General features: G+C 35.4%; 3 protein-coding genes across 4 annotated transcripts; 2 read left to right on the forward strand and 1 right to left on the reverse strand.

Moving 5' to 3' along the window:
• The first annotated feature begins 256 nt into the window (after positions 1 to 256).
• LOC107931763 (two-component response regulator ORR23) lies at positions 257 to 2,450 on the forward strand. The gene is made up of 5 exons (XM_016863694.2): positions 257 to 733; positions 886 to 962; positions 1,041 to 1,077; positions 1,162 to 1,279; positions 1,777 to 2,450. Exons 1-5 carry the CDS (start codon positions 442 to 444, stop codon positions 2,210 to 2,212), a joined length of 960 nt encoding a protein of 319 aa, XP_016719183.2. The 5' UTR covers positions 257 to 441; the 3' UTR covers positions 2,213 to 2,450.
• A 5,002-nt stretch (positions 2,451 to 7,452) lies between these two features.
• On the forward strand, positions 7,453 to 18,125 carry LOC121207899 (UTP--glucose-1-phosphate uridylyltransferase 3, chloroplastic). Of its 2 annotated transcripts, XM_041078405.1 has the most exons (17): positions 7,453 to 8,311; positions 8,392 to 8,572; positions 14,572 to 14,721; positions 15,102 to 15,263; positions 15,339 to 15,511; positions 15,590 to 15,656; positions 15,727 to 15,890; positions 15,989 to 16,147; positions 16,219 to 16,310; positions 16,399 to 16,493; positions 16,596 to 16,673; positions 16,776 to 16,871; positions 16,945 to 17,019; positions 17,102 to 17,193; positions 17,278 to 17,440; positions 17,575 to 17,635; positions 17,779 to 18,125. In XM_041078405.1, exons 1-17 carry the CDS (start codon positions 7,605 to 7,607, stop codon positions 17,889 to 17,891), a joined length of 2,628 nt encoding a protein of 875 aa, XP_040934339.1. In that variant the 5' UTR covers positions 7,453 to 7,604; the 3' UTR covers positions 17,892 to 18,125. The 2 variants fall into 2 exon arrangements, 1 of the variants encoding a protein (XP_040934339.1); XR_005902999.1 differs by lacking the exon at positions 17,779 to 18,125 and having other exon boundaries at positions 17,102 to 17,165; positions 17,575 to 17,597.
• A 52-nt stretch (positions 18,126 to 18,177) lies between these two features.
• LOC121207900 (U-box domain-containing protein 1) lies at positions 18,178 to 20,219 on the reverse strand. The gene has a single exon (XM_041078406.1). It carries the CDS (start codon positions 20,182 to 20,184, stop codon positions 18,208 to 18,210), a length of 1,977 nt encoding a protein of 658 aa, XP_040934340.1. The 5' UTR covers positions 20,185 to 20,219; the 3' UTR covers positions 18,178 to 18,207.
• Between the last annotated feature and the right edge of the window lie 1,517 nt (positions 20,220 to 21,736).

Genomic DNA, 21,736 nt, shown 5'->3' on the forward strand with positions numbered 1-21,736 from the left:
AAAATTACCATTATACTAACTTATAATTTTATAAATTTAAATATCTATACCCTTACACATAATGAAACTTCAACCTAATAACTTATAAAAAACCCACACATAACATTTGTGTATGATAAAACTCCAACCTTAAAACTTACTTACCTAATCCCCATTATTATTAATTACTTGCATGGATATCATATGGAACATTTCCTTTTTCTTGGAAAGTGTCATATGAATATATATATATATATAGGTATTGTCAAAGCTTGAGAGAAAGATTCATTTCTTTTTTGTATTCTTTGTAAAGAATAAATACAAAAAAAAAAAATTCCCAATATTCATTCCCCTTCTTTGCCTGATCTAGGTAAAGTCTTCAATGACTTTCAAACCCTAATTAATCACTTTAGTCTTTCACTTTGATCTCATTTGCAAACAGCTAAAAACATCTTGAAAAACATGGCAAGTGTTGATACCTTTGAAAAAAACAGCAATAACAACAGAGACCTTGCAGACGAGGAAGAAGAAGAGGAGGAGGAGGAGGAGGCGGAGGAGGATCGTAACAAGATCAATTACAAGACAGGAAATGAAGGAGAGAGCTCAAGCAACAGCTCGGTTGAAGAAACTGGAAAAAAGTCGACCACCGGATCTGTTCGGCCGTATAACCGGTCCAAGACGCCGAGACTTCGGTGGACACCGGATCTCCATCTTCGCTTTGTTCATGCCGTTGAAAGATTAGGAGGACAAGATAGTAAGTTGATACACACATACATACATATATATATATGATTTTTTGAACATTTGATGATGAACCCTCAACAAACAAGCTTAAACCCAGAAATTTTCTTTGCTGATTTATGCAACAAAAGTTTATGTTTTATATATATACACATATTGGTCCAGGAGCAACACCCAAGTTGGTTCTTCAATTGATGAACATCAAAGGCCTTAGCATAGCTCATGTCAAGAGTCATCTACAGGTAATTTTTTGTGATACATACATACATACATACATATATATATGTACTTAATTTGAATTGGTTTTTTTTTTTTGGTAGATGTATAGAAGCAAGAAGATTGATGACCCCAATCAAGGTAATAATTGAATCTAACAGTGCATATATTTTAAAAGTTTTCTTTGAAAATGTATATATATGATTATGCCCTTTTATATTGCAGTTATTCAAAAGAAAGAGATAGTGTTTCAAAATGGAGATCATCACCACCATATACATAAACTCAGCCAACTCCCCATGAGACAAAGTTTCAATAATCAAAGTCCATCTTCTACTTTTAGGTATAAAATAAAAGAAATCTACTATATCTTTCTCACTATTTTGAGGATTTTTTTGACGTGTAATGTAGGATCTTTTTAGAATAATGATTGTGGTTAAAAGACAAAAATAAAAATATTGTAATCATTTGATCAAGTCATGTCAAAAATAAAGAAATTACTTTTATATAGAAATTAGTTTTTCTCATTTAATGTTGAAACAGGTCGAATTGGTTAAAAAAATATCTCAATGCAAATTTCACATGAAATGATTAACAATAAATGGATTTTTTTTCTCTCCATTTTCCCAACTATATATAGATGCCACCCAATGACGAAGGTAAAGGGGCAGGCAATGGCTCCTCCCTCTCAAATGGTAGATGTTTTATTGAATTCCTTAAATTTTTATGAAATTATATATTTGTATAATAATAAAATTGTACTTTGACTCTTCTTAATAATTTATAATTTTATAACTTTGTTTCTTTCTGATGCCACCTATATATATTCTACTTTTGCAGGTATGGTGATGTAATTTCTTGGAGAGGGAACAACAATAAAAATGTATTGGATATGACAAGCAAAGGGTTGTATTGTTCAGTTGCAAAGAGATTATTTAGTAGCTGTAACAACTACAATTCACTTAGCTTTAGTTCACAAAGGCCAACGATGGGTACAAATTGCACACCATTAAAGAGGAAGATGATAAGTAGCGTGGTATCAAACATTGAAGATCGTTTAGATTTGGACTTGTCATTGAAAGTGACAACAGTGGCTGGTGAATTTGATGAAAAGGGTTCATTAGATTTGGATGATAGTGGTGGTTTGTCTCTTTCATTGGCTTCGTCTTCATCATTTTCAAAGCTTTGTAGATTGAATAAGGAAGTAAAATATGGGGATGGCAATAGGAAACAAGAGGTAAGGACAATGGCAAGTACTCTAGATCTCACTTTATGAATATGAAGGACTATAATATTTTGTTAGTGAGATATTCAAGTATTTGTAGTCAAAATAGAACTTTGGAAGAGAATTCAGGTTCAAACTTTTGAAAATGAAATTGTTTTGAAGGACAATTTTGAACCTTGAATCCTTAATTCAAGGAAAAAAAAATCAATGTGAATCATAGATATTGTCTATTAATGTAAATCAATGTGAGCACAAAGGTGAATATTAGTCCATCCCTTTGTTTGTTGTTTCCATTGTCTCTTATGGCACGAATTCCGAGTTAGTTTATGTTTTTAGGGTTTATATGTGATACATTATCGGTAGATAAATTTATACATATATTAACATTCCGAAAATGCATGAAATATATATAAAATTTATGTTTTAAGGAGGATTAATTAGTTTTAAGATTTAAGAGTCTTTAAGGTGTTGTTTAACAAATTAAATATTAAAAAAATCAAGTATAGAAAATTTAAGTACTGAATTTAATTTATAAAAATTAAGTACAAATTGGGATTAAATTATTTGATAAATGTAATTTTTAAATATTCAAAAGATAACATTAAAAAAATAAAATAACAATAATTGAAAAAATCCCATGATAAATAATTTTGTATCTGTTTATTATAAACTAATGCTTAATTAAATAGAATTACTAGGAAAAGAAAATTATAAACTGGAATCCTATGTCTTTAAAACTAGGTTGCCAATGTCAGGAAGAGACAGCAGTTTTCATGTCTTGTAATATTAATAAAAGAAATATTTGAAAACAGGATAATATAATTAATAAGAGTATAATTAAGATATCTATATCTATAAACATGTTTTTTTAGGGCAGTCATTGAACTGTGTTGGAGAGAATCAAGGAGAGTTCTGTCATGTATCTTCTTTTTTTTTTATTTTTTGGTCTGTCTTTTTTTTGTTTAAGAACTTCTCTCTCTCTCTCTATTTTTTTTTCTCTTCACACACCAGGTATAAAAGACAAATATGTGTGAGACAATGCATATATCTATATATTATTTTGGATTATATTTTTCAAAATTTGAATTTCATGTCTTAATTTAAAAGATAGTCATTGAATGATAAAAGCTTCATAGAGGTTTTGTATTAGAAGTTAAATTATATTTTACCTCTTCTACTCAAAAAATGAATAAATTAGTTTTTGTATGTTAGTTCAAAGAGCATATTGATCTTTTCAGTTAAAAATTTCATCTGTTTGTATTGCAAAAAGCTGGCCTGGCTGATAGAATAACCAAACAGTACTGATATGTGGCATGCTATGCGTACAATATGCTGACATACAATGATCAATTTTTAATAGTAGAAATAGATGAAATTTTTAACAGAAGAACCAATGTTTTGCTCTTTGATTTAATATATAAGGATTAATTTACCCATTCGTAACAGAGGGAGCAAAATACAATCCGACTCTTAGTATAGGGACCTTCATAGTACTTTTACCCCATTAAATTTACTAGGTCAACACTTTTTTTTTATTAACCCCTGTACTTTAACCCTTTAAATTCCTACAAACACTAGGAAAAGATCGTTTTAGATGAAATTCTTTTTGACACACTCATGCTGCTATTAGTTAATTTCTCTAGTTATCTTCCATATCGTATGTATAGGGCGCTATGCATGCTAAAAGAAATAGCTAATAAATTATGAAACGATGCAGAAACAATTGCACTTAAATGCACTCAAATTTACGTTCATCTTGGTAGTTGTAATTGCTACAATACCAATTAAACTAAAGTTTAATTGACCATGAGAGATATTAGAAGGGGGAAGGTAAGGGTCTTGGCCCCCTCAAATGGAAAAAAATAAAATCTTTTAGTCCCTTAGTAAATGGTAAGATTAAAAGTTATTATATGGTAAAATTGCACTTTGTCCCTTAAAAAAGGAAAGATTTTTATTTAGTCCTTTCAAAAGTGATGAAATCATAAGTTAATACAAGATCAAATTACACTTTAACTTCACAAAAAATTATAATTTAATTTCGACCCCTAAAGGTTTTCTGGATTCACCCTGTCATCAAGGTAATGGATTGTACTTCTAAATTCACAAGAAAGTCTAAAAATATCTCTCATGTTAAAAGGAAAATTATTCAAAATTGAAACAACCATACCAATAAATAAAATCCTATATAAATACCAACAAGTGTTAGGTACATGGTAAGACACAATGCATTCCTAAGGGGAGACGTAAGTTTGATCTTTGAAGATGACATTGTTGAAAAGGATAGTCATGAACCGTAAACATATGAATAGCAAAACGAAGGAATAAAAAAAACCTATACTTGTTATGCTATACATCGATAATAGTAGTAGGATTGATCGCAAAACAATAAGAAAGAAAAATAAGAATATGCAGATTTTAAATGAAAAACCCTTATCGAGAAAAAAACCACAAGTAAAGGAGGATAAATTCACTAATATTGAAAAACAACAATACAAGAGGTTTTTTACTATACACATTTTGAGGGTTAAACAACCCTTTTATAATCAATCTAATAAAAGAAGTATAGTACCATACGAATTCAACTTGTGTGGCAAGGTCCGTACTAAAACGTAAAATCGAACGGGACCAAATGTCTAATAAAAGAAGTATAGTCCTATACTTATTCGACCCTCAAACCTTCATCCCCATAGATCCCCTATTTTATCTCTTTATTTTATTTTTTAATTAACAACCGAGTTATACCTCAAACTTTTTAAACTGTATCAAACAAACTAAATTCGGATCACACAATTTTAACAATACTAAATAATTATGACTCAAAAATCAAAACAACTAAACCAATAAAATTATAGAAGACCAAGTCCAGATTGTGCCATGAATCAATAGATTCTTTTTAACCAAATTTCAAATAACAGCTGCATTTTGAGATTGCATAATAAGACACTAACTTGCAATTTTTTTTTTTTAATTTAAAGTCCAAATTCCACCGTCAATTTTGGAAATAGTCAGTGCTCCCTTTGCCAAAGGCATTGCCATGTGAGAGCGTCTTGTGAAAATTAGTCCATTTTATTTGTGATGGACATGGTGGCTACGTAGACGAGAGATTTCCATGGCACTCTAAAAAGTCTTTAAGTTCATAAAGGAAATGAGAATTTGTGGGGTGATTAAACGTGATTTAGTAGTTCATAAAGTCTTAAGTTTTAGCTCGATTGGCATCAAGATCGTTGTCAGTATAGGAGAATGTGAGTTCAAGTGCTTTAGCCCGCATTATCCTCCCAGTTAATGATTGAGAAAAAACTATAAGTATTTTTAAGTATTGTATAAAAAAAAGTTAACTTAGTCTACGATCCAAAAAAGATAAATAAGTTATAACAAATGAAACTATAAACTTTTCCATAATAATTCTTATAACTTGTGAACAAGATTTCGACTCAATAGTAAGATTAAGATTTAAAATTTTGAGAATTTAATTTCAACTCTTATAGATAAATTAAGAGTTACTAAAAATAAAATCATAATCATCACATTGTATTTAGCAAATTAAACATAAAATTTTTTAAAAAAAACATAAGTAATAGTAATTTTATTCTATTAACAAAATTATGAAAATTCAAACATTATAATATTAGCAATTAATTATAATTAAATTAACACTAAAACTTGAATTAAACACTAAAAATATTAATACGGTTCTATGAGTGGCAAAATATGTAACTTTTGTCAAATACTTGTATCATATTGAACCAAAAGACACAACCATATTAGAAAATAATTTAAAACTCGAGTATCAAATAATAATTAAGCCAATAGAATTTGAGTTAATATCTTAATACAAAATCCTTTGGTCTCAAAAACTATATCATATAAAATATATATTAAAATATTAAAAAATAGACTCTAACAAGAAACAACAAATGTTAACGAGCCTTAGACATTTTTGGTTTAGTCATAAATTTTGGGTCTTTAAGTATTTAGATTTGAGTCTCATCATATACAATTACGATGTGCAAGTTTCACGGGCTGAGATTTCAACTTGGCACAACTTACGGCCTTAGATGTGAGACTTAAGCCAAGGCACTTGAGAGAATCAAACGAATAAGGAAGAGTTTAGGAGAATGCTATGTACTGAATTAAACTTAAGAAAATGTATATAAGAGGGCTTTACAAATAAACTCTCTAACTACACTCGCAAGTATGCCTAAGCATGCTACTCTCAAGCTCACACCTCACTTGGATGACACTTCCATATACAACTAAAAAAAAAGCTTGACAATTAAAAGGGTGGTGGTGCCATTTTTAATAGCTTCATCAAAAAATGAATTATTTTTTTAAATCCCCCAAATATTTTTCAATTGAAGTATTTCCTTAGTATTTATATAAGTGGTGCCATTCTTAAGCACTTTAGACGATTCCAAACCCTTCCGTTTGCGTTTGGACCTACTGTGCCGGTTGTAGTGCTTTAGCAGCGATTCTGCTATCCCAACGTAGCTTGCGGGCTTGCTTGATTCTAGAGGGTTTCTTGAGCTACCTCAATGTTCCGGTTACTCCTCCAAACTTCTAGAGTCTTCATCTTTAGGAGATTCCCCACACTTCTAGGAGGCCCAAATCCTAGGTTTCTCGAATGACCCTCTAGTGACTTGGTTGGAATTTTTTGCCCTAGTTGGCACTCATAGTTGTCACTTGCAGTCTCAACACATGGACCATGACATAGGACTTTACTCCCAACATGTGTGTATGCCATGGTACATTTTAGTCCATTTCAGTCCATTTCTTCCTAATTTTTGTCCAAATCTTTATCTAATGATTTCATTTTATGTCATAATTCTTTATTTGAACTTGTATTTTAAAAAAATAAGAAACGATAAATATATGAAAATGAAATTATTTTGACATATATGAAGTGATAACTAAAATTCTTATGAAACACTCGTTTAACATGGGTTCTAACCGTATTATCATATCTCACCCTCAATAATGTATAAACAAATGAAAATGGGTTTAACTATTTGTTTGAGGAGCACAGGCTTGAGAGTTGATGATAATGTCAAAAAGCCTAGAAAATTGCCTAAGACTGAGCTCAGCAACCAAAGCCTGGAGAAATAAACCCAAAGGGCCTTGAGAGCGGTGTGCTCAATACCACTGCCTCTACCCCCCCCCCTCCAAAAAAAAAATCATGAAAAGTAAAAAACCCAACAAAATTCACAGCAACCAATCAAAATCCAAAAGGAGAATCACAAGAGATGAGGTTGCTTACTAGATCCTCTCAAACAGCCCCCACAGAACAAGACACGTACGTGTGTCGCCCCTGTTTGACAGTTATGTTTTCAACCTCCAACTCTTCACAAACTTCACTTCTTGTTTTTCTCCGCATGATCCTCGGTATATGCTTCCACAAAATTCTCTTCTTATCCCCCCTCCCCCCCCTTTCTTCCCATTCTAATCAATGGCGGCCACCACCACCACCACCGCCATAACTCCTTGTTCTTCTTCTATTCTTCTCCATAATAATAACAAAACAAACCCTGTTTTCTACTCTTTAAACCCCAAAAAACCATCTCTTCTCTTCCACCCTTTTCCTACCCTTTCTTTCTCTTCATCTCTCTCCTCTTCTTCTCCACCACCACCACTATGTGCCCCACGCGTATCCACCGCAAGTATAGAGTACGCGCCGCCTGCTCCAGACTCCAATTTCCACCATGAAATCTCTCGCTTAAAAGCTCTTCGTTTAAAGCTTTCATCTTCCACAACCCTCAAGCAAAAGCTCAAAATCCTTGACTCTGATGCTAAAGTCAAGTTCTTTTTAAACACCCATGGTTATAAAAAGGTTTTGAGTTCACTCGGTTTGGGTTTAAACGAATTGTTTTTGGTTAAGTCCATGGTTGCAGCTGGTCAAGACCATGTGTTCGACATGGGTTTTGGTTTTGAAGATAGGGAAATGAGTTCAGTGAAGACGGCGCTTTATTCATTGGCCAAAATCATTGAAAAATTGGACTTCAGCAATGGCGGCAATGGTAATGGTGGAAATGGTGGAAGAGAGAATCAAAACGGCGGTGTTTTGGTGGGTGAGGACACTCAACAAGACTTCAACAACCTGTTGAAGGTTTTAGGTGAAGTTGAAGACTTTTATGATTGTATTGGTGGAATTATAGGGTAAAGTTTTCATTTTTATCGCATTTCGTTTCTTATTAAACTTCTGACTTTCGACTAACATTGCTTTGTTTTGTTTGTAGGTATCAAATAATGGTGCTTGAGTTACTTGCACAATCCTCATTTGAAACTCAATCTATAAACAATTCCAATCATTTACATGAATCAATGGAATGTGAGTTTTTAGAAATTCATCCTCCTATTGGTTGTGACCTTTCATCAAACACTGAATATGCATCTCAAGCTGCTTTATGGGGAATTGAGGTTAGCGCCAATGGAGTTTTTTTTAATTTATGTATAGGCTAAATTCTCGAATAGGGACCAAGTAATTACTTGTATAATGTCAAACTTTTTAAAAAGGTCAAATCTTTTTTAATATGCTTATGTGTTCTATTTGAAACACTTTAGCAGTAACTTAATTTTGTATTATGAAGCGAAAAATCATTATTTGTATTAGAATATACCCATACCCCATACCTTGCCCATACCTTTCCCATACCTACCCATACTTTGGAAAGGTCAAAGTTATGGGCACCAAATATTTTATTTAGTGTTGGGCATGGGAAAATAGCAATTTTTGGTCCCTAAGTGAATAGTGACTTTGCAAGGTGGCCCTTGAATCTCAACTATAAATAGGCCAACCATTGCTCATTCTCATCATCCCACATTTGCCATTCTCTACTTAAGGCAATTGTTCTCTCTCCCTATTTGTAAAGTTTCACTTGTATTTTTGGAGTGAAATATATTTGGTAGTGCCCGAGGACGTAGGCAAGATTTGCCGAACCTCGTTAAAATTCTGGTGTTCTTTACTATTTATTGTTCATATTTTGTGAATTTGATTGTAGTGATTTATTGTGCTATTAAATTACGATAGAGGGATATTCTGGCTAGGAAAGACTTGGTACTTAAGTGATCCTCGTGATCCACCTCTCTTTCCTGGGAATTGAACTTAGTGTGATTTTTTAGTACAATAATTTTACTCTTTCACACGCTTCCGCGCAACAATTGGTATCAGAGCCAGATTCGTACTTGGAGAATACGACCGTTTACGGTACTATTCACGTATACGGCACTATTCACGTATACAGTACTATTCACGTATATGGCACTATTCACGTATACGGTACTGTTCACGTATACAGTAGTTGGGATTGAGGAGAAAAATGGCAGCAGCATCGTCATCAGCAAGGACTACTGTAACAAATGCAAAATTTGAAGTAGAAAAATTTGACGGTACCAATAATTTTGGTATGTGGCAGTGTGAGATCCTGAATGTCTTATGTCAGCAAGAGCTGGATATAGCCCTTGAAGAAAAACCTGACAAGATGGATGACAAGGAGTGGGCCAAGATCAATAGACAGGCGTGTGGTACAATCCGCCTATGTTTGGCCAAAGAGCAGAAGTACTCCGTCATGAGGGAGACATCAGCGAAGAAGCTGTGGGATACATTGGAAGAAAAGTTTCTAACGAAAAGTCTTGAAAATAGGCTTTATATGAAAAAGAAACTTTATCGATTCACGTATGCACCCGGTATGTCGATGAATGACCATGTGAACTCATTCAATAAAATTTTAGCAGACTTGCTAAATTTGGATGAGAAATTTGAAGATGAAGACAAGGCATTATTATTGTTGAATTCCCTTCCTGATGAATATGATCATCTTACCACCACATTGCTTCATGGGAAGGACACGATCACATTTGATGCAGTCTGTAGTGCGTTGTATAGATCTGAGACTCGAAAGAAAGATAAAAGAGATCACAGAGATACAACCGCAGAAGTCTTAACAGTAAGAGGTCGTTCACACAGCAAAAAAAAAAAAAAAAAAAAAAAAAAAAAAAAAAAAAAAACAAAGGTAGAAGAAAGTCAAAGGTGAGACAGTCAAAGATGGTGTTTCAGTCTAAAGGCTAATGAATTGTCCTTGGAGTCATTCTATGTGGAGCAGATGGAGTGTAGTTGGTTCAATGGCTGTCACGATGATATATTGGATGACTACCATGTGTCTATAAGGACTATCTGAAGAACAAGTGGGTATGGCATGAAGGTAACAAGTACAATCAAATTGAAGAACCATGACGGCTCAATCCAAGTTCTGACAGATGTTCGCTATGTACCCAGCTTGAAGAAAAATCTCATCTCATTAGGGGCCCTAGAATCTAAAGGGTTCACAATCACTTTGAGAGATGGATTACTAAAGGTAGTAGCTGGGGTATTGACGGTGATGAAAGGCACTAGAAGAAATAACTTGTACTATTTAAATGGAAGTACAGTTATTGGATCAACATCAACAGCTTCTGCGAAAGATGCAGATTCAGAGGCTACCAGGTTATGGCATAGGCGATTGGGACATGCTGGTGAAAAAGCTTTGCAGACTTTGGCGAAGCAAGGCTTGTTGAAAGGTGCAAATTCTTGCAAATTGGAATTCTGTGAACATTGTGTTCTGGGCAAGCAGACGAGGGTAAAATTTGGTTCAGCAATTCACAATACGAAAGGAATTCTGGACTATGTTCACAGTGATGTGTGGGGACCTACCAAAGTGGCTTCTTTGGGAGGTATGCACTATTTTGTCACTTTTCTTGATGATTATTCAAGAAAAGTATGGGTGTATCTAATGAAAAGAAAAAATGAAGTTTTGGATGCATTTCTGAAGTGGAAGAAGATGGTGGAGACTCAGACAGGTCGAAAGGTCAAACGACTTCGATCAGATAATGGTACTGAGTACAAAAATGATCCATTTCTACAAGTATGTCAAGATGAGGGCATTGTGCGACACTTCACTGTTCGAGATACACCACAGCAGAATGGGGTGGCAGAACGCATGAATCGGACTATACTGGAGAAAGTTCGATGTATGTTGTCCAATGCTGGATTGGGCAAGGAATTTTGGGCTGAGGCAGTTACATATGCGTGCCATCTAATTAACCGATTGCCATCAGCTGCAATAAATGGAAAAACTCCTATGGAGATGTGGACTGGTAAACCTGCTACTGATTATGATTCTTTACATGTTTTTGGTTCCACTGCATATTATCATGTAAAAGAATCTAAGTTAGACCCAAGAGCAAAGAAAGCATTATTCATGGGTATAACTGGTGGTGTAAAAGGATACCGTCTCTGGTGTCCTGATACAAGGAAGATTGTTTTCAGTAGAGATGTAACTTTTGATGAATCAACCATGATGAAGAACGAGGATTCACAAAAGGATGACAAAACCAGTAGTACTTTGCAGCAGGTGGAGTTTGAAAAGGTTAATGATGATCCAGCTAATATTGAAAGAACAAATGATGAAGAAGTTTCGACCCAAGAACTTCTACAGCAACAAGATTCAATTGCATATAGGAGGCCAAGAAGAGAGATTCGTAAGCCTGCTCGCTTTGACGATATGGTGGCCTATGCACTTCCAATTGCAGATGATGATGTTCCTTCCACTTACACAGAAGCAATAAGTAACTCTGATGGTGTAAAGTGGAAGCAAGCTATGAATGAAGAAATGCAGTCTCTTTATAAAAATAGGACTTGGGAGTTGGTGAGACTGCCCAAGGGAAAGAAGGCAATTGGATGCAAATGGGTATATGCAAAGAAGGAAGAATTTCCTGGTAAAAATGAAATTCGATTCAAGGCTAGATTGGTAGCAAAGGGTTACGCTCAGAAAGAAGGAATAGACTACAATGAAGTGTTTTCTCCAGTTGTGAAGCATTCGTCTATTCGGATTTTGCTAGCCTTGGTTGCGCAATATGATCTTGAACTAGTTCAGCTTGATGTGAAGACCGCGTTTTTACACGGTGATTTGGAAGAGGAAATCTATATGACTCAGCCAGATGGATTCAAGGTTGCTGGAAAAGAAAATTGGATTTGCAAACTGACAAAGTCGCTTTATGGATTGAAGCAATCTCCGAGGCAGTGGTACAAGCGATTTGATCAGTTCATGAAAGGGCAAAGGTACACAAGAAGTAAATTTGATCATTGCGTGTATTTTCAGAAGCTACAAGAAGGAACTTTCATATACTTGCTCTTATATGTTGATGATATGCTAATAGCATCTAAGAGCAAAGTTGAGATTGAAAGATTGAAGACTCAACTCAATCTCGAGTTTGAGATGAAAGATCTAGGATAAGCTAAAAAGATTCTCGGCATGGAAATATGTAGAGATAGAGCTCATGGCAGAGTTAGCTTGTCTCAGAAGCAGTATTTGAAGAAAGTACTACAGCAGTTTGGTATGAACGAGCAGACCAAACCTGTAAGTACCCCGTTGGCTTCTCATTTCAAGCTTTCTGCACAACTATCTCCTTCGACGAATACGGAACAAGAATACATGTTGCAAGTTCCGTATTCTAATGCAGTGGGTAGCTTGATGTATGCAATGGTGTGTACAAGACCCGACATTTCACAGGCAGTTAGTATAGTGAGCAGGTATATGCATAATCCTGGAAAAGGACATTGGCAAGCTGTGAAATGGATTCTACGGTATATTCAGAAGACCGTGGATGTTGGATTACTGTTCAAGCAGGATAATACACTTGGTAAAGGTGTTATTGGGTACGTTGATTCTGACTATGCCGGTGATTTGGACAAGCGAAGATCAACCACCGGTTATGTGTTTACACTTGCTGGAGGACCAATAAGTTGGAAGTCTACACTACAGTCTACAGTTGCATTGTCAACCACAGAAGCCGAGTACATGGCTGTCACAGAGGCTGTAAAGGAGGCTGTTTGGTTACAAGGTATGGCTAAAACCTTGGGGTTGGTTCAGGAGCATATTAACGTGTATTGTGATAGTCAAAGTGCTATTCATTTAGCAAAGAATCAAGTCTATCATGCACGTACAAAACATATCGACGTACGATTCCATTTTGTGCGGGAAATTATTGAAGAGGGGAAAATTTGTCTTCAGAAGATCAAGACTGCAGATAATCCCGCAGATATGATGACCAAGGTGGTAACAGCAACCAAGTTCGAACATTGTTTGAACTTGATTAATATCCTGCAAGTTTAACAGTTGAAGAAGGCACTATCAAGTATTGTTGTCAAAAGCAGAAAGAATTGTGTGAAGATAAGATTATCCTAATCAAATCTTCAAGGTGGAGATTATTAGAATATACCCATACCCCATACCTTGCCCATACCTTTCCCATACCTACCCATACTTTGGAAAGGTCAAAGTTATGGGCACCAAATATTTTATTTAGTGTTGGGCATGGGAAAATAGCAATTTTTGGTCCCTAAGTGAATAGTGACTTTGCAAGGTGGCCCTTGAATCTCAACTATAAATAGGCCAACCATTGCTCATTCTCATCATCCCACATTTGCCATTCTCTACTTAAGGCAATTGTTCTCTCTCCCTATTTGTAAAGTTTCACTTGTATTTTTGGAGTGAAATATATTTGGTAGTGCCCGAGGACGTAGGCAAGATTTGCCGAACCTCGTTAAAATTCTGGTGTTCTTTACTATTTATTGTTCATATTTTGTGAATTTGATTGTAGTGATTTATTGTGCTATTAAATTACGATAGAGGGATATTCTGGCTAGGAAAGACTTGGTACTTAAGTGATCCTCGTGATCCACCTCTCTTTCCTGGGAATTGAACTTAGTGTGATTTTTTAGTACAATAATTTTACTCTTTCACACGCTTCCGCGCAACAATTTGAGCACCTTCGAAAAGGTTTGAACTTTATACGAACATTTATATTTTAAACATTTTAGTGTTCACTTAATTTTATATTATGAAGCTCTTGAAAATTCATTATTTGAGCACCTTCGAAAAGGTTTGACCTTTATACGAGCATTTATATTTTAAACATTTTAGCATTCACTTAATTTTGTATTATGAGGCGCTTGTAAAACCTTTATTTGAACACCTTCGAAAAGGTTTGACCTTTATACAAGTATTTATATTTTAAACATTTTAACATTTACTTAATTTTGTATTATGAGGCGCTTGTAAAACCTTTATTTGAGCACCTTCGAATTTGGCCTTCACATGAGCATTTAGGGAAGGTTAAAATATGCCATAAATCTTTATACTCTTTGTAAGTTTAGAATTTAGTTCTTTTACTTTTATTTCTAGGAATTAAGTCTTACTTTTTAGATTTCAAAATTCAGGTCCAATTATTAACATTGTTACATTTTTAGAAATAAAAGTACATGGACTAAATTCCAAATTTGTGAAGAGTATAGGGACCTATGGCATATTTTAACCTACAGGTAAAATGATAAGGATATGTCCACAAAGTTTGCTTGAATAATAAGATATGATCTGTTTTAGGGTTTGCCAGATTTAGGTGAAATATATCCATTGGGAGGTTCAGCGGATAGGCTTGGTTTGGTTGATTCTGAAACTGGTGAATGTCTTCCAGCTGCAATGCTTCCTTATTGTGGCAGAACATTGTTAGAAGGTCTTGTAAGAGATCTTCAGGTATATACAAATGTTTGGTAAATGTATAATAGAAGCCCCTGTACTAGGGGTCATATTGAATTGTGCTCCCTCTACTAAAGAAATAGAAAAATTAATTTCTTGTTCGAAGAGCATATTGGTCATTTTTAAGCACTGTTAAAAATTGGTGTGGCTGATGGAATAATCAGACTGATACGTGGTATGCCAGTTTTTAATAGTAGAAATGAATGAAATTTTTAATAGATCACTTTGCTTTTTGATTTAATGTGCAGTGACTAATTTGACTATTTTTGAGTAGGGGGAGCACAATTCAATCTGACTAATTTTACCACAAATGTTTTTATGTCTTTTTTCGTGCCAGACTTGTGTCGTTTTTAACGTTTTTATTGCATGAATGCAAGGCTAGAGAGTTCCTTTACTTCAAGCTATATGGCAAACAATGCATCACTCCTGTTGCGATCATGACGAGTTCAGCTAAGAACAACCATGAACATATCACTTCGCTTTGTGAAAAACTCAGATGGTTCGGAAGAGGCCGGTCAAGTTTTCGACTCTTTGAACAGGTTGGAGTTCTCTACTGTCTGTTTCTATCTTGTTATCAGTGCTCGTTATTAATTTGTACATATAAATTTTGTTAGCCTTTAGTCCCTGCCGTAAGTGCCGAAGACGGACAATGGCTGGTTAGGAAACCATTTGTGCCTGTATGTAAGCCTGGTGGTCATGGAGTAATATGGAAACTTGCGTATGATAAAGGTGTTTTTCAATGGCTTTATGATCATGGAAGGAAAGGTGCTACCGTTCGGCAAGTCAGGTTAGGCATATGTATTATATATCAGAACTTATTTGCATGATACGATATGTACCTGTCGCTTAATTCGAGAATTTGCAGTAATGTCGTTGCTGCTACTGATGTGACCCTCTTGGCATTGGCGGGGATCGGATTACATCATGGAAAGGTATGTCTGTTAATAGATATCCCGACTTCATTGGGATTGAGTTCGTTTGCTGAATCCATATTTGTAACAGAAACTCGGGTTCGCGTCCTGCAAGAGGAACATGGGTGCTACGGAAGGAATCAATGTTCTAATCGAGAAGAACCTCGATGGGGAGTGGGCATACGGTTTGTCATGCATTGAATACACTGAGTTTGATAAATTTGGAATCACAAGTAGACATCCTTCCCCTAATAGGTACACCAAGTTCGATACATTCAGTTTTAATTCATCCCTTCCGTATTTCCATGCTGTATCAAGTAACAAACTCGGAAATTTCTCTTCATTGTATCAAGTTTGCAGGCAGAGTTCCCTGCTAATACGAACATTCTTTATGTGGATCTACCTTCGGTTGAGTTAGTTGCATCGAGTAGAAGTGAAAGAAGTTTACCCGGCATGGTTTTAAATACGAAAAAGTCGATTGTATACACGGATTATTTTGGAAACCGGCACAGGTACTTGGCTTGTATTCTTTCGAAGGGATAGCTCTTTCTTTGGTAACATTTTAACCACCCTTTTTTTGCAGTGTTCCCGGTGGCAGGCTTGAGTGCACTATGCAAAACATCGCAGATAATTTTCTTAATACATATCCATCTAGGTGTTTCAAGGGTGTGGAAGGTATCGTATTAGCTGAGTTCGACCGTGACTTCTTCCATTGATATCATGTTATCATTCGGTTTAACATTGCTGCTACATGTGTCTACAGATAATTTGGATACCTTTATTGTTTATAACGAACGAAGAAGGGTCACATCATCCGCTAAGAAGAAAAGAAAACCTTCGGACACATCACTTCACCAGGTAGTTTTCCGACTATTCTTCTTTCGCACCCTTGTTTTATATCGAATGAAACTATTTCAGATACTAAATTGTCTTTCCGGAAAAAACCGGTTCTATATGCAGACTCCTGATGGTTCACTGTTGGATATCATGCGGAATGCATATGATCTTCTTTCACGGTGCGATATTGATCTTCCCAAGGTATTTCCTATAAGAACTATTAAGATTTTCCAGAACCAAGCTTTAACTACAAATATCCAATTTGGGTTTATTCAGCTTATCGTGTTCTTTCATATTACCTAGGTTCAAAGTAACGATAAATACGTTGACTCTGGACCACCGTTTCTCATCTTTCTACATCCTGCACTCGGACCAGTTTGGGAGGTCACCAGGCAGAAAGTAAGTATATTCTGGCTTTTGCAACTCGATATTTTCCTTTGGTGTAATAACAACATTTTCTTCTGTTCCTCAGTTTAGCGGAGGTTCCATCTCTAAGGGCTCGGAGTTACAAGTCGAAGTAGCAGAGTTCTTATGGAGAAACGTTCAGGTCGTAAATATCTCAATGAATGGTTTTACTAATGCTTATATCATTATCTTTTACACTGACATGGGTTTTTCTTTTCCTCCAGCTCGATGGGAGCATGATTATTGTAGCTGAAAACATTATTGGCTCGATTAGGATCGATGACAAAGGTGAACCAATATTACAACACGGACACAGGTTTCGTATTGCATGCTTTCGTGCATCTTCAAAGATTGTACCAATTGATTCTCGGGTTCAAGATTGAGTTCATCTTTTATGCAGGTGCGGAAGATGTAAGTTATGTAACGTAACGGTCCTTAATGACGGAATTGACTGGACTTCCGGAGACAACGTTTATTGGAAGCATGACGTTTGCCGTTCCGAGGCACTTAAGGTCATATTACACGGAAATGCCGAGTTTGAGGCCTACAATGTTATCATACAGGTTAAATATGATAACCATCAAACAATTTAAACTCGTGTCTCGGCACCTTATTTTAATCAGTGTTGTCCATTCATACTCAAGCCGGTTTTCTGAGTCACACTCTGTTCACATTTCGGTTTTTTCCTCTCATGCAGGGAAATCATGTATTTGAAGTCCCGGATGGCTATAAAATGAAGATTACTTCTGGAGATTCAGGTTTGCATAATTTGATGCATCAGCTTTTATTTTTAGCATTTGTGGATTTCGGAAACTCGATTTTCCGTTATGCTTATAGAACGATCTTGATTTCAACACGGGTTTTCTTGTGAACTCATCTACGTCATTCACTTCAATTGCAGGTTTAGTCGTTCAGATGGACTTGATTCCGCAGAATCTGATGGATAACGGAAGTTGGTTCTGGAAATACGATACCAACGGCAGCCACATTTTGCTGGAATTGGTAGAGTTGTAAAAAAGATCATCGCCCGATGATTAACTCTTTGGTTTACGCGAATCACGGTTCGCTAACACTGAGCTTCAACCACTTTAGTTCTGATCGGTTGAACATAAGTTTAACCTGTCCTATACTAGTAAATATTCGAGTTTACCGGTATTAGCTTGATGTGCATACATTCATTTTTTTCTTATCGGAAAAATGTAAACGAACAATTTATAAGTTCTATCAATGAAATTTGTATTCATATAATCATTACAATTCGTGTTTCGGGAATGAAACTTATCGTGCAAGTAAAATCAAGAATCGACAAATTTACACTCGACAAAGTACGTTACAATCCGACAGGATTATGAGATTGTGAGCAGCATCGGTTGAGTAATCTAAGCAACGCTTCGGCTTTTCTTCTAGCTTTAGGTGAACCATCAGTAGCCAAGCTTTGAAGCGAAGGAATGCTTCTCGGGTTTATCAAAAGCCGTCTTGCAACTTCCTCTCCACCGTCTTTGCACAATCCGAGCAAAAGCATTATCGAGTTTTCCTTCCCTTTGGCCGACCCGAATCTCAAAAGATCGATAAGAAGAGGCACCAAAGGTCTACTCTTTTTAATAGCTTCGAGCCCTTGTGGGCAACTTAAAAGCAAGGCCAAAACACCCAATGCATCATCTGTAATACCTGCTTTATCATCCATCAACAGTTCAATAAGCAACGGAACAGCCCCGGCAGCCACGGTTTTCGGTTTGTTAGCATTGTAAAGCGCAAGGTTGCATAATGCCATTGCAGCGTCCCGTTTTCCGGTCGTTGTTCCTTCTCTAAGGAGCCCAACGAGGGCTGGGATTGCTTGAGAATGAGCTCCGATAGCTACCTTGAAGTCATCTATCATCGACAAGCTAAAAATCGCAGCTGCTGCATTTTCTCGTGCCTCCATCGTTTTTCCTGATTCGAGAACATCAACTATATTCTTGATAGCTCCGGCCGCCATGATCAAGACTTTATTGTTGTCAAAAATCGAAAGATTAAGCAATGCAGTAACAGCGTTTTCCTGGGTTTTTGGATCATTAGAGCTCAGCAGCGTAACAAGAAACGGTATAGCTCCCGCCTCAGCAATTATCCTACGGTTATCCATCCCAGTTTTCGCAAGCAACCGTAACTCGTAAGCTGCTTGTCTTTGAATATCAACGGAACCCATCGCCAATTTCCCTACCACAAACTCTGCAGTTCTTTTAACAGAATCAATCGCCACTTTGGTAGCGGAAATATGATCGACGACTTTCTCGCACATCTTTTTCTCCGACTCTGCATTTGAAGAGCATTCCGTTAACGGAATATTATTCTCTTGACACCACTGATGCAACAAGCTTTTTAACGCATAGTTTGGTATCAAAGCCATATGAATTAACCTTTGTCCGCTCTTAGGACACGTATAATGTCCTGTATTAATCCATTGAGCTATCGAACTCCGATCATATGTATGCCCCGACGCCACAATCACCGGATCTTTCATCAAATCGAGCGATATCGGACACCGAAACTCATCCGGAACATTAAACGACACTGACGTGTTCTTACTCACTGAACCCGAAACCTGTCTAACATCATTTTCTTCACTTTCTTCATTAAAAACCATAGATTTAGCATAAGAAACAAGTGATATCAAATTGTTTATATTTGAAACCACAATTAAACCTCCAGTACCTGCTTGTTTATGAACTTCATCTTCCAGCTTTGACATTTCTTCTTCATAATCCAATACTGTCTTCAATCCAACACTGTTAAAAACATGTTTCACCGTCTCAACATCAAACATGGTTTTTTCGGAAGCCATTAATGTAAGAAGAACATCTCTTGTTTGAATCTCTTGAGGATCTACATATAATTCAACTCTTTTAGCTTGTCTATGAAGAAGCTCAATTTGTTCTTTAATATCAACTGTAACAGTAAGTAAACTCAATGGCAAAATATCTAATGCTCTTGCAATTTCTTTAACAAAGACATGAAATTGATTAGACAATCTCTCTGTCTGAATAAGTCCCCATAATGAACTACCGTTTTTACACCCTTCCATCGTCGATTTAACTCGTCGTATCACCGAGAAAAGCTCGCTGAGACATAACACTGATGACGGTGGCAACATCGGGTTGTTTGATTCTTGAATTTCTTCGAACAATGATGTAAGAACTTTGATTCTTCGTAACATTGTTGAAACGTTACGTACTTGTATCGACGGAAGCTTTTCGATTGAACTCACTTCATTCGATAAATGAATCAATGATTCTAACAAAGAATTTGATTGCAAAAAAATAGAAGAACCCATTTTTTTTTCCTTGTTCTTCAATTTAGTTCATGTGGACAAAGGTTTTATTACTAAGCTTTTGAATTAAATAAATGTTGGTTTGACATTTAAGACAAAAATTTTTAAACAACTTGTCTGAAATTTTGACTCCTTCTATTTGTACATTTAATGTTAGAAGATCAAGTATGACTTGCTAGGCTGCTTCCACTTGGAGGGTTTATATTCTTTGCTATTTTTTTTATATATTCGGAAATTTGCCCATTTCTCTTTGTTAGTTAGCTTTTTTGAAAATAATTATCTTGGGTTACTTGCACTAAACGTCCCTGAATTACAGCTAAATCTTAAATTGATTTTTGAACTTCGAAACATTTCGATTCAATCTTAAAATTAAAGTATCATTTTAATCAAGTCATCTGTACATATAATCGTTTGCTTTAACGATAAAAATGTCAAGTTGGATTTGAAGTGTTCCCTATTTTACTAATATAAAGGGATGTCAAAAAAACTCGAACCTGACCCGATTTGATAAGGTCTATTTTTTTTTGTGAATTGGAGTTTAGCTGCAGAATAATTTCTTAAATTATTCGGGTTGGGTTTAGGAAAAACCTGTTGTTGTAGGCCAATTTTAGCCCATTTACATCAAAACCCAATTTAGCCTTACCTAACCCACCAAAATTAAACCCAAAACCCAAAATCTTAACTACCCAAAGCCCAATTTATATCAAAATCCCAATGGCCCAAACCCTAAGCCCAAATCAAAATAAAAAACCTAGCCCACAACTTAAACTTTTCTCAACTAGCCACACCTTTTCCACCACCAACTCCACTAGCCACACCTTTCCACCACCAACTCCACTAGCCACTCCTTTTCCACCACCAACTCCACTAGCCACACCTTCTCCACCACCAAATCCACTAGCCACACTTGCTCCATTACCTACTCCACTAACCACACTTGCTCCACCACCACTTGTACCTACAAATGAAGACATAAACAATAAAAAAAATATTTTGTAAATGGCTATATAAGCCTTCTCATATTTTGTATATGGGGGGGATTTTTTTTTTTAGAGTTTTTGGGAGAGAAAGTTATTGTAAAGGATTTTTGGAGAGGTTTCTTTTTAAAGTAATCAAGGAGAAGAGTTATTGTGAAGGCTAGTTTTTGGAAAAGCTAGTTTTTTTTTAAGATTAATCAAAGATCAAAGCAAAAGAGGTTTCTTTGTCTATTCTCATTTTAAGTTCTTTGTTTACTTATTGTTTTCCTTTCAATCTTATTTTGTTTCTTTTATACGAAAGTAAAATAAAAAAATAAAAGGAGAAAGCTTACCCATTTTTATCGAAAAAGTTTTTTTAAGGTCCGGCGACCGGATGATGGCCGACCTTGTGGCCAAAAATCATCCACCCTCTCCCTCTCTCTCCTTTTTTTGTTATTATTATCTTTCTTAATATTATATTATATATATTCTTTTAATATATTAGGTATATTTTAAATTCTATATTACGTATATATATTATACTATTTTATGTATATATCTTTAATATTATATTATTTATATATATATTTTTACATGTT

Source organism: Gossypium hirsutum, chromosome A10 (assembly GCF_007990345.1).
Source record: "Gossypium hirsutum isolate 1008001.06 chromosome A10, Gossypium_hirsutum_v2.1, whole genome shotgun sequence".
NCBI lineage: Eukaryota > Viridiplantae > Streptophyta > Magnoliopsida > Malvales > Malvaceae > Gossypium > Gossypium hirsutum.

Excerpts from the sequence above, each read along its gene's own strand:
- LOC107931763 (XM_016863694.2), top strand. The coding sequence starts at position 442 with ATGGCAAGTGTTGATACCTTTGAAAAAAACAGCAATAACAACAGAGAC. Across the intron at positions 734-885 it reads AAGATTAGGAGGACAAGATA|GAGCAACACCCAAGTTGGTT; the intron begins GTAAGTTGATAC and ends ATATTGGTCCAG. Across the intron at positions 963-1,040 it reads ATGTCAAGAGTCATCTACAG|ATGTATAGAAGCAAGAAGAT; the intron begins GTAATTTTTTGT and ends TTTTTTTGGTAG.
- LOC121207900 (XM_041078406.1), bottom strand. The coding sequence starts at position 20,184 with ATGGGTTCTTCTATTTTTTTGCAATCAAATTCTTTGTTAGAATCATTG.
- LOC121207899 (XM_041078405.1), top strand. The coding sequence starts at position 7,605 with ATGGCGGCCACCACCACCACCACCGCCATAACTCCTTGTTCTTCTTCT. Across the intron at positions 15,264-15,338 it reads GTTTTCGACTCTTTGAACAG|CCTTTAGTCCCTGCCGTAAG; the intron begins GTTGGAGTTCTC and ends AAATTTTGTTAG. Across the intron at positions 16,872-16,944 it reads GGGAGGTCACCAGGCAGAAA|TTTAGCGGAGGTTCCATCTC; the intron begins GTAAGTATATTC and ends TCTGTTCCTCAG.